This window comes from Papaver somniferum, chromosome 9 (genome assembly GCF_003573695.1).
Source record: "Papaver somniferum cultivar HN1 chromosome 9, ASM357369v1, whole genome shotgun sequence".
NCBI lineage: Eukaryota > Viridiplantae > Streptophyta > Magnoliopsida > Ranunculales > Papaveraceae > Papaver > Papaver somniferum.
Window position 1 is genome coordinate 156,015,864 of NC_039366.1, and position 12,154 is coordinate 156,028,017.

The 12,154-nt window shown below is 39.6% G+C and overlaps 2 protein-coding genes across 7 annotated transcripts; both read right to left on the minus strand.

Annotated features, from left to right (window-relative positions):
* Positions 1-1,275: 1,275 nt before the first annotated feature.
* On the minus strand, positions 1,276-2,405 carry LOC113312756 (photosystem II CP43 reaction center protein-like). Its single transcript, XM_026561493.1, has 2 exons — positions 2,053-2,405; positions 1,276-1,813 (listed from the first exon to the last, which is right to left on the minus strand). Exons 1-2 carry the CDS (start codon positions 2,403-2,405, stop codon positions 1,276-1,278), a joined length of 891 nt encoding a protein of 296 aa, XP_026417278.1.
* A 4,515-nt stretch (positions 2,406-6,920) lies between these two features.
* On the minus strand, positions 6,921-11,355 carry LOC113309718. Of its 6 annotated transcripts, none has more exons than XM_026558229.1 (3): positions 10,918-11,355; positions 9,636-10,183; positions 6,921-9,353 (listed from the first exon to the last, which is right to left on the minus strand). In XM_026558229.1, exon 3 carries the CDS (start codon positions 8,480-8,482, stop codon positions 7,058-7,060), a length of 1,425 nt encoding a protein of 474 aa, XP_026414014.1. In that variant the 5' UTR covers positions 8,483-9,353; positions 9,636-10,183; positions 10,918-11,355; the 3' UTR covers positions 6,921-7,057. The 6 variants fall into 6 exon arrangements, with proteins under 6 accessions (XP_026414014.1, XP_026414013.1, XP_026414015.1 ...); XM_026558228.1 differs by having other exon boundaries at positions 9,636-10,240; XM_026558230.1 differs by having other exon boundaries at positions 6,921-9,157; positions 9,636-10,246.
* Positions 11,356-12,154: the final 799 nt, after the last annotated feature.

The window sequence follows — 12,154 nt, forward strand, 5'->3', positions numbered from 1 at the left end:
GAAGGGTGAAGATAGAATCACTACATTGTCGTGGTCAACTATACCCAAGCATTTATCCTATTACATTACTTCAGCTTAGACGGATAGCAGGAATCGAACCCACGCCTTCTCCTTGGCAAAGAGAAATTTTACCATTCAACCATATCCGCATTTTTTTCGTTCCTGATATGCACGTATATGTGTGCATAACATATGTATGTTATATCATGTCTGGATCATATTTGTGCAGGATGATTATAATTATCATATTCTAATATTACTATATTAATTATATTAGAATTTAATTTAGAATTCAATTCTTTTTTCAGTCAAGAGGTTTGACTTTGAACCCTCCCCCAGTTTTTTTAAGACTTCTCTTTTATTGTATTGAATTTTAATGTGTCTCACAACTCGAAGGGGTTCGAGGGAGGGGTCATTTTTTTATCTGGGAAATACTGACTAGGTTCAAGAAATGATAGAATTAAGTATAGTTTCCAGAAAGACTAATCCAGTCCATAATGATGTACCGGAAAATACAACATTTTTATTACTTGACCAACCATCTGAAGAAGAAAATACAACGGGTACACTAATCAGTAAGATTGAGGAAGTAGCAATTAATGCAAAAACTGCCAATTGGAAAGCAATATTCATGCTTATAATCCTCCAAGCTATCAACAGAACTATACCATTTGATCCCTCTATAAGCCAAAAAGTTGTAATAAATTCTATCATGAAGGGATTTGACCGTGAACCCATGGATCCTATAAAACTTATTACCACTTTATTCAGACACGGGGTCGAGGAAAAAATTTTATTTACTTAACAAACGGGCATACTGGATCATCGATCTATTATAGATTAACACTTGGTATGTTTTTACGGATAGTGATGGTATCAACTCAGATGGCCATGTTCTATTCGGGGGAATACAAATAAAATAGAGATTGTCTTTCGGAGAGATGGCCGAGTGGTTGATAGCTCCGGTCTTGAAAACCAGTATAGTTCTTTGTTCAGAGCTATCGAGGGTTCGAATCCCTCTCTCTCCTTTTTCTCATTGAATAGATTTATTTCTTTATTGTTTTGGCTTAACCTGGTATCATAAGGTGATATGGCTCGGCTAGGTGGGATATCCGAGCCAGAAAAAAGAAAGTAAAACGGAACACTTTTTAAGTATGACATAATCCAAATGATGGAATCAAATTGATTCCTACTTCAGGAATTTGATCTCCTGTCTCAGTTAAGAGGGGTCATGAAAATAACAGGTTCCAAATCACGATCAATTCCTTTTTCAAATCATGATGCAGCTGCACGAGCTTTTCCCGTATGCCATACATGACCCACGAATAGGAAGAATCCTAGAACAAAATGAGAGGTAGCTAACCAACTTTGAGGAGAAACATAATTGACTGCATTGATTTCAGTAGCTACGCCACCCACGGAATTTAAGGAACCTAAAGGAGCATGGGTCATATATTCCGCAGAACGCCGTTCTTGCCAAGGTTGGATGTCTTTTTTCAGCCTGCTCAAGTCCAAGACATTTGGACCCCTTAAAGCTTCCAACCAGGGAGCGCGGAGGTCCCAAAAACGCATAGTTTCTCCTCCAAAAATGATCTCCCCTGTTGGGGAACGCATTAGATATTTACCTAAACCGGTAGGTCCTTGAGCGGATCCCACGTTAGCCCCAAGACGTTGGTCTCGAACTAGAAAGGTGAATGCTTGCGCTTGAGAAGCTTCTGGCCCAGTGGGCCCGTAAAATTCACTAGGATAAGCAGTATTATTGAACCAGACAAAACAACAAGCAATGAAACCAAAGACAGATAAAGCATCTAAACTATAAGACAAGTAAGCCTCCCCAAACCATACAAGGGCGCGACGGGACCATGCAAAGGGTTTGGTTAAGATATGCTAGATTCCACCAAATATACAAATGGAACCTAACCATACATGCCCTCCAATTATATCTTCTAAGTTGTCTACACTAACAATTCATCCTTCTCCCCCAAAAGGAGATTTTAGTAAATAACCAAATATAACACTTCGGCTAAGGGTCAGGTTAGTAATTTTTATTACATCGCCCACCCCCCACCCCCAGAAGCCCAAATATCATATACACACCCAAAATAAAGAGCCTTGAGTACTAGAAGAAAAGCACCTATACCTAATAAGATTAAGTGAATATCCAAAATTGTGGTCATTTTATTTCTATCTTTCCATACATAACCGAAGAATGGAAAGGATTCTTCAAGAGTCTCGGCTCCGAGAAGTGAATGATAAGTACCGCCAAAGCCCAATACTGCATAGGAAATTAAGTGAAGTACTCCAGATACAAAGTATGGAAAGGTGTCTATAACTTCCCCACCAGGACCTACCCCCCAACCTAGAGTAGCAAGATGGGGAAGTAAAATCAATCCTTGTTCATACATTGGTTTTTCTGGTATGAAATGGGCCACTTCAAATAAGTTCATTCCTCCATCCCAGAATACAATTAATCCGGCGTGAGCTACGTGAGCCCCAAGTAGTTTATCGAAAAAATTTATAAGTCGGGTATTCCCGGCCCACCAAGCGAAACCGGTGGTTTCTTGGTCACGACCAGCTAAAGATAAAGTTCCATTAAAGAGCGTTTCCACGGGGTAGAACCTCCTCAGGGAATATAAGATTTTCATGAGGCTGATCCTGAGCCGCCATCCAAGCATGAATACCCTCGTTTAAAAGAGTATTTTTAGTGTAGAAAGTCTCAAATTTAGGATCTTCCGCTGCGCGTATTTCCTGGGAAACAAAGTCATAGGCACGCAGGTTCAAAGCCAGGCCGACTACTCCAAGAGCACTCATCCATAAACCGATTACTGGTACAAATAACATAAAATGTAACCAACGTTTATTGGAAAAAGCAACCCCAAATATTTGGGACCAAAAGCGGTTAGCGGTGACCATTGAATAAGTCTCTTCGGCTTGAGTTGGGTTAAAAGCACGGGATGTATTTGCACCGTCACCATCTTCGAATATAGTATTTTCCACGGTAGAACCATGAATAGAGCATAAGAGAGCATCACCCAATACTCCGGTAACTCCCATCATATGAAATGGGTTCCACGTCCAATTATGAAATCCTTGGAAGAACAGGATAAATCGAAATATAGCTGCTACACCAAAACTAGGTGCAAAGAACCAACCAGATTGTCCTAGTGGATAAATCAGAAAAAAAGAAACAAAAACATCAATTGGACCAGAAAATGCAATTGCATTATTATAGCTATCCTTGGGTTGGACGAATTATCTGAAGAGGATCGTTTAACCGTAGCAAGAGCACGAAAAATTGAGCGTTTCTTATCACAACCCTTCTTCGTAGCAGAAGTATTTACGGGCTCTCCAGGGAAATATGTTGGTCTAGCAGAAACTATTAGGGGGCTTCAATTGATCCTTTCTGGAGAATTAGATGGTATTCCTGAGCAGGCCTTTTATTTGGTAGGTAACATCGATGAAGCTACCGCGAAGGCTGTGAACATAGAAGTGGAGAGCAAATTGAAGAAATGACCTTAAATCTTTGTGTACTAACCCCGAATCAAATTGTTTGGGATTCATAAGTGAAAGAAATTGTTTTATCTACTAATAGTGGCCAAATCGGTGTATTACCAAATCACGCCCCTATTGCCACAACTGTAGATATAGGTATTTTGATACTACGCCTTAATGACCAATGGTTAAAAATCACTCTGATGGGTGGTTTTTCTAGAGTAGGAAATAATGAGATTACCATCTTAGTAAATGGTGCGGAGAAGGGTAGTGACATTGATCCACAAGAAACTCAGAAAGATCTTGAAATAGCTGAATCTAACTTAAGTCGGGCTGAGGGCAAGAGATAAAAAATTCAAGCGAATTTAGCCGTCAGACGAGCTAGGACGCGAGTAGAGGCTATGAATGAAATTTCATAAAAAATAGGTGCGCCCCAATAAAAAAGGAAATTTTGTTTATACACCATATTTTAGTTCTGCGGAATTGAGTCGAATCAACTGTAATGGCATTTCTTATGCAACTAAAATAAAAGGGAGGGTGGGTAGAAAAACTTATTGGATACTAATTACTCCGGTATCTAATAAGTTCTACCTACTATTGGATTTGAACCAATGACTCCCGCCGTATGAAAGCAATACTCTAACCACTGGGTTAAGTAGGTCATTTATCATCACAAAGAGAAAGAAAGGGGCTTGTCATATCGATGAATTATAGATGCAATCTTATTTCTAAGAAATACCAATTCTTGGCATGAAACAGATCAGAAGCTATCATGTTGGATCATAGAAGATTCATCTTGACAAGAAATTATTTCCATGATAAACTATCTATCATAAGGGTTATAGCTCAGTTGGTAGAGCAACTCGTTTACACGCGCGCCAATGTTTTTCAGAGGAGTCCATCATGCAATCAACAAAATTGATCTTATTGATAAATCGGTGTCTTACTCTATATATTCGAGGGAACAATAGCCTGACAAATATTTGGTTCGGTCCGCTTTGAGTGCCAATTTAGGCTCCAAAAAGAACCCATCATTCATTCGATAATTGATAAGGTGAATACACGGCCCATTCAATGCTAGGCATAATGAGTATAAGGACCTCAAAAAAATATATTTTCGTACTATGAACTTTAAGGTGTATGAAGTATCATATTTGACTCTTTAAGCAGAGCGATAGAGACTCCATTTAACTTAGGTTAATCTAGGCCAGAGGCAGACCTACGTCAAGGTAACTCTTCTTTGAAACACTTTGGTATTGCTCCTGGATCATAATCTAAATAATGAATCAGAGCATGTGGAGCCATCTCGTTATCTTTCTGTTAAGAAAAAGTATGGCGGACTATCTGATATTTATATCAGTTGATGAAGATCCCAATGCAAAAAAAAAATGCATGTTGGGTCTTTGGAACAATTCGAATCATTTCGATAATAAAAAGTTTGATATGTTTTACCGAGAAGGTCTACGGTTCGAGTCCGTATAGCCCTAAAAATTTCTATAGTTTTCATTTCCTCAATCTTGTTTGTTGGTTGTAGTCAGACGGTCGTTTGGCCCATCGAAATAGAATAATTATCACATGCTCCGAGCAACCCCCGTGGTTGAGCATGAAGCGGAAAAAATTCATTTCAGTGGGCCCAATCGGTATTTTTTTGATCTCGGATAAAAAACCCCGTCCTTTCTTCTTTGTGGATGAATTACACACAAATTTTTCCTGTTTTCCTATCCAGGATCAAAAGGTTTGTGATATTCCTTTTCTTTTTGTACAAAAAATCTTTTTATAGATCTCAATATACCCCAACCCAATTGCTCACCATTCCAATTCTACCGATGCTGACTTTATGCAACAAGGTTGAGGTCTCCTTTTTGCACTTGGACGAGTTAAAAAGCCCCCAAATCATCGTTTTTTCGGGAGAAGAACTCAATTCGTTGTTTCAGAAATAATGAATGTTTCCTAACTCTATTAGTGTTTGCATCCCTGTCTATTTCCATGAGTTGTTTGGGGATTTGGTCTGTCGAATCATTAGATTTGATAAAGCGCGATTCGATTAGAAGAAGTTTATTCTGTAAATTATTTAGGATTCGGCTTACTTTCCCGTTGTGATATACTTCGTTGTGTAGGGTTCGTTCAAAATAAATATTTTTTTGCATGAAGGCTAACCCAGTGGTTGGTCTTACTTTAAAACTAAATTTTATTACATTAATAAGTATTTCCGCCTTTTCGGACCCATTTCAAGTCAAGTCCTAAAAACCGATATTCTAGACTCTTCTTTTTAGACTTCGAGCTTTAATTTCATAACCCGATTCTTTTTTGGGGAGACGGGTTGCAGGTCGAGGAAGTACAGACTAAAAAATGGTAAATTGGGGATAGAACCCTGGGATTGTTATATGTAAGGGTTTCTCTCAATTCAAGACATTGAATAAAATCCATTAAGTCTAGAACAAAGATAAAAAATAGAATAGGGCGATGCATTCAGTTTCCGTATCTAACTGGATTGGATCTTAATGAAAAAAATAAACCAACCCTTCGGTTTTATTATATGAATATTCATAAAATATATAACATCCATATAGAATTCTTAATAGTATCTTAATTTCATCTTAATAAAAATTTTCTATAAATTATAACTAAGAAAATATGTAATTCTTTTTTCTCTTTTTTTTAGAGAAAATCTGAGACAAGATAAAAACGATAAGTTTGTAATAAGAGCATAATATGTCTCTAGCATATCGAAATGGAATTGAAATAAGTGAAAATAGGACTCCACTCGATGAACCTTGAAACAAGAATGACCCACAGCAAAAAAACTGGGGAGTTCAATCAAAATTCATTGGTATTTCGACTAAACAGTTATAGCTTAATTCAAATTCCAGATCGAATCGAGGAATACGGTATATATTTTTTCCACATTCATAGGAGTGCATCTATGTTTCTGCTTTACGAATATGACATTTTCTGGGCATTTCTAATAATATCAAGTCTTATTCCTATTTTGGCTTTTTTCATTTCCGGGGTTTTAGCCCCGACTCACGAAGGACCGGAGAAACTTTCTAGTTATGAATCAGGCATAGAACCAATGGGCGATGCTTGGTTACAATTCCGAATTATTATTATTATTATTATTATTGTTTTTATTTTTTTATTTTTTTATTATTATTATTTTATAAGAGCCACTCAGAGCATTTTATTATTATTATTATTATTATCATGATTATGAAACGTACCTCTGAGGGCTTTTATTGAAAATAGGGAAAAGAGTAATATTACATGAAAAGTGTTGGTAACCTAGCTACAAGCTGAGAACCAACACCTTTTTCCATATACTAGGCATTGCTATTATTATTATTATTATCCATATACTAGGCATTGCTATTCAAAGAGGAGTTCGAGCCCAGCTTGTTGCTAGGCTACCAACCAAAAGCTTTGTATGAGTGTTTTCGCTGAATTTATTACATTTTATGAAGAAAGAGTAACATTACAAGGAATGGCTGGAAACCTAGCGACAAGCTGGGCACCAACACCTTTTTGAATAACAATCACTAGCCTATAAAAGAGAGAGCTTCCTATCTTATGATTTGCATCCTGACTGACTAGACAGTTTCTTGATCTCTGCAGAAAAGAGAGTCTGTTCACCAAGTGCACCCATAATTGAGAAGGCCAACACACCAAAACTGTAACCATGCGATAAACACTTGTCTAGGTATTTAGTACGTTTGCAAGCGATTGCGGCTGAAATAGCATGTCCAGAAGAAAGGTCGCGAGTACTAGCACTTGTGAAAGGAGAGACACCGATAATATCCATGCAAACGTCTTTCCCATCTTCCCAAGTATAAACCAGGATGTCAGCGGGTCGGAGACTAGTAGCATTATCGGACAAGAACCCCAGGACAGCTTCCTTCCTAGCAGCAACTCCAGCTTTATAACACATATCAGCTAAGACATTTCTCACCAAGTTGTGCCGCAACTTAGGCCTAATATCGCTAGCACAATGCAAGGCATGATCTCTGAATACTTCCATGTGTCTGTTGCAACTTGAGCATGTATTGTCCTTACCAAAGAGAGGTATGCCAAACCGGTAGCTGAGCACAGATCGAAATTGTTTTAGCACGATAGCTTGGTTAAGTCCGCTGATAGGTATGGCCTTCAGAAAATCCATTGGATGGGAAATTATATTGTAGTGCCATAGGGTGAGATCTCGGTCAGATAAAGAGAAGTCGGTGGCTATTTTCTCCTTAACAACACCAAAGTAAATAACCGCCAGTGATTTCATATACCGAGGGGCGGCGTCGTTGATGCTGAAATTGGTGTCTGATAGCCCACAGACTTGATTGTAGGTCTGTACGGCTTGCTGATACATAAGACTCGATACTGGAACCGATAATTGCTTTAGGATGGTGGTTTGTAGATGTTGGGTCTGTGCACAAGAGGCTAGGAAACAAAACTGACCTGTGTTAGACATTGTATGTATTCCCAAGCCCCCTACTTTAAGTGGCAGTGTAACCAGATGTTGTATCAAACCAAAACCAGCTTCATCTCCAACAACAATTTGTCGCAAGTATTGTAAGAGGTGCTTATCAAAATGTGCAGCAGCAGTTTGAATTGCCGAAGGGGTGGTGATGCGAAGTGTAAAGTAGAGCCTGGAAACTCCACTACAGTTGCGTAAAAGTAGAAGTTCGCTTTGCAGGTCTTGAAGCTGCTTCATCTTGTCCATGAGTTGTAGAGTTTTACCAACCCTACTGTGAACCATGACACTACAATATTGCAGACCAAGGCTAACAGGGCCACCCAAGAGTTTCACACCAGCTGAAGGCTTACCAATGTTTGGAGGGAAAACGCCAGCTGCTTCTCTTCTCGGATCGAAACTAGGCCAAAATATCTTGGTCTTGGTGACATTCAGGTGAAGACCTCTGCTTGGCCCGTCAGATTGAATAATTTTCAGTGCCTTGGACACCTCCATTGTATACATGCGATGGTACCATCGTCGAGACACCATGCATGGAGGTCGAGGGTGCAGTGCGAAGCAATCTTCTCAGCGATTTGGTGTAATGCTAGGCCGAACAGCAAGGGACCAAGGGGGTCACCCTGCTGAACACCCTGTGAAGATGAAAGAGTTGTATCATTGCAATAAAGACGTGCCGGTCGTGAATAGCAAAATTCGACCCACCGTGAAATAGATGGACAATGAGTTCTAGCTTCTCTAATGAGTGAAGACTTGTCCACAAGATTAAAAGAATTATAAAAGTCTATGAGCAACATAGTCTTGGTGTTATCAGCACCCTTCATCTCCAAGAGCCTATTGGCTGAGTGCATGTGCCCTCACCACCGCAGGGTATGCCTATCCCAAATTGAAACGTCCCTAAATAAGCAGTAATGTCCTTACAGACTGCCGTAACAGCACTTTTAGAGCATAGGCTGCGCCAAATAGTCCCAACTACTATTGGTCTTATCCCTCCTCCTGGCTTAAGCAATGAGGTCAAGGGTGCACTCGCAACCAATTCACCAAGCACTAGAGGACACTTACCTGCGAGCCAAAGGTTAACAACCCCTGTAATAGAATGAAGAAGTTCATCTGATACAGCCGCGGCAGCACCACTCATGGCATCGAGCAAATGTTGAGCTCGCAGTCCATCCCGACCGCAAGAGGTACCTTTCGGGAAGCTCTTCAGTGCTGCAAGAACAGCAGAAGCATCAACCGATAAAGCTGGAGTTGAGATATCATTTGTGGGGATATGAGGAGGTGGTGCATATGGGTGCTTTTGCTGGAGGTCAGATAAAGTATCAGGGGTGGACGGGGCAACACCATTAGATGAGAGGATACAGATGACAGCTGAGTAGTGGCCGTAGCTCAGTTTCTAACGGCAGGCCTGCAAGTTTACACCGGACAATCAGTTTCAGAGTCAGGTGAAAGCACCCATTTGTTTCATTCCATTGCAGTAGGGCCTGGTTGATAGATGATATTTGTAACTTTTACCGGTTACCAGAACGTTCGTCAGAAGAGCATTTGGGAATGTAAAGGTTCAAGGTACAAAAGGGAGCAGTAATAATTTTAACCAGGCGTCTAAAGATGTGGGTTTTTCTAGCACCATATCTAGAGCAGTTTTTAAAGCTCGTGAATAATGTAACCTGCACTGTGATAGGATGCTTACAGTGGTAGTGAGTTGTTTCTGAAGGATCAAGTGAATCATCTCCACTGTAAGGGTGGCTATTGTATCACCATCTGCTGGCTTGCTAGTATCAGGATTGGCTCTAATTATATTAGCCGCGGTTGCTTGTGGTCTCAAAACACCATGTATAAGGAAGTCTGCATCGTTGCTATTTAATGGACCTGCAATGATGTCTGCTGGATGTGATTCAGAAGTGCATGGCTTTTTCCATGCATGAAGTGAAGACATTTAAAGCACATCCACATCTTCAGGTCTTGCAAGACCCTTTCCCAAGCGACAAAGCAATCAAAGTTGGTCTGTATACGATCTCTGCAAATGTCCTTGTCCTTCTTAGTGGGGAAGTGCTTGTCTGTGATATGGCGGTAGATAGCACTCTTTGCATATCCTCTTCCACTCACACCATCTTGGCAACCGTCGTATCCCTTGAAGGGGCAATGAACTTCATCTCCTTGAGATACAGATGTTGAAGGATGAGGAGAAGGAGACCCAAGATGATAAGAGCCTGAAGCAACAGAAGGTGCTACTCTATACTGCGTGGATGAAGATGAAGACTTAGACCGTGTGCAAGGCATGGCTTCCTGAAACCACTGTAACTACCCCAGGCAATGAAGAGAATGCAGTAAAAAAAAGGAATTAGAATTTAGTGTATGGGATTTAAAGATTTAAACACCAATGAAAACTCAAAATAACATACAACAAAACACTAATTAAACCTTCACAACTCAAAGAAAAACCACAGAATCTCATGTTCAATCACTCAAAAACCCCACTTCAGAGTCCTAATTTCAAATTCTTACACCACTGATTGTGCTTCTTCAAACACACACACAAGAAAAACCCACTTCAGAGTGCTAAAGAAGCCAATATAAACTAAGGACAACAAAATCCCCAAATCAATTTCATCTATTGTCTCACAGAGATGGAGATGAAAAGAAACAAAAACAATACTTCAATTACCGACCACACCTTTAACAAACTCCCTAGACCAAATTCAACTACAGATTCTCAAAGATGAAAATTGAAAAAAAAAAAATACAAAAACACTAGCCAAATTCTGCAGTCGACGAACCCCTGCCTCTAAACACCTCGCCACAGGGCAAGAGATGAAGAAATGAAGGAAACAAATTGGGAACCTTTGGAATCTTGAATCCGTCAAAAGAAAACAAAAGCCTGAACACCAAATTCCAAAAACTACAACACAAAGCACAAAAACCTGAATATGAATCCCAAACCCCCCTAATTACAGATTCAATAAACCACTTACAGTAGAACAATATGGCTCAAAAACCCAGAACAACACTTCTACCGACGATGAGAAATTCAGGACTTCAAACCCTTAATCTTCAAACGGCCAAAGATTGTTAGAACCATGGCTGCGAACGGCAAAATACCCCTCTGGAAACTGAGAAATCGAGTCTACAAACCCTAATTGAATCTACAGAGAAGATGTATAGAACGCCTAATTGAATCTTCAAACTGCCAACTATTATTAGAACCCTTGCTTCTATCGACGAAATAACCCACTCCAAACTGAAGAACACGAGACTTCACACCCAAATTGAATCTACAGAGAAGATTTCAGAACACCTAAAAGAATCTTCAAACTATTGGGAAAAAAAAACGAAAGAGGGGAAAAAACACGAGTGGAAAGAAAAAGATTATTATTATTATTATTAAATTTTTTTTTTAAGAAACACCGCCGAAGGCTTTTATTATCACAAAGGTAATTACATAGAAATGGTTGGAAGTCGTGCAATAAATTGTGCCCGGACGCCTTCTTTAAAAAAAAAACACAAACTTTATTTATAAGAGGAAAAATCAAGATTACAAGAGTTGGTTGGCAACCTAGCAACCAGCTGGGCCCCACTCCTTTCTGAATAATGATGCATAGTCTATGAAAAAGTGAGCTACCTATTTTGGTATTAGCATCATTATCAATTAGGCAGTTTCTTAACCTCTTGAGGAGTAAATCCAAATCCTCACTCAATTCTCTTAAGGTTGAAAAAGCTAATACATTAAAACCATGACCTTGTGCCTCACATTTGGCCAAATACTTAGTGCATTTGCGACTTACAACAGCGTTAATAGCCTGGCCAGGAGTGAAATTACGTGTTCTGGCAGTTGTGAAAGGCGAAACACCGGTGACATCAAAACATACATCCTTACCATCTATCCAATTATATAGGAGGATGTCATCTGGTTTAAGGCTCTTTGTGTCATTGGACAGAAATCTTAGCGAGACTTCTTTTCTTGCTGCAACACCCGTCTTACAGAACATATCTGAGATGTCGTCACGAACCATGTCATGTCTTAACTTCACACCCACTTCACTGGCGCAATGAAGAGCATGATCAACATAAATATCCATTGGCCTGGCGCAGATGGATCATTTGTTGTCCTTCTCAAAGAATGGTATGCCAAGCCTGTACATAAGAATAACTCTAAATTTTCGCGACCCGACCTTTTGATTCAGCCCACTAATAGGAACGGCTTTAAGGAAA

Coding starts and splice junctions, on each gene's coding strand:
- LOC113312756 (XM_026561493.1), bottom strand. CDS start 2,405: ATGTATGAACAAGGATTGATTTTACTTCCCCATCTTGCTACTCTAGGT. Junction 1,814..2,052: donor GGGGGTGGGGGGTGGGCGAT/GTAATAAAAATT, acceptor CTTGTCTTATAG/TTTAGATGCTTTATCTGTCT.
- LOC113309718 (XM_026558229.1), bottom strand. CDS start 8,482: ATGGTGTCTCGACGATGGTACCATCGCATGTATACAATGGAGGTGTCC.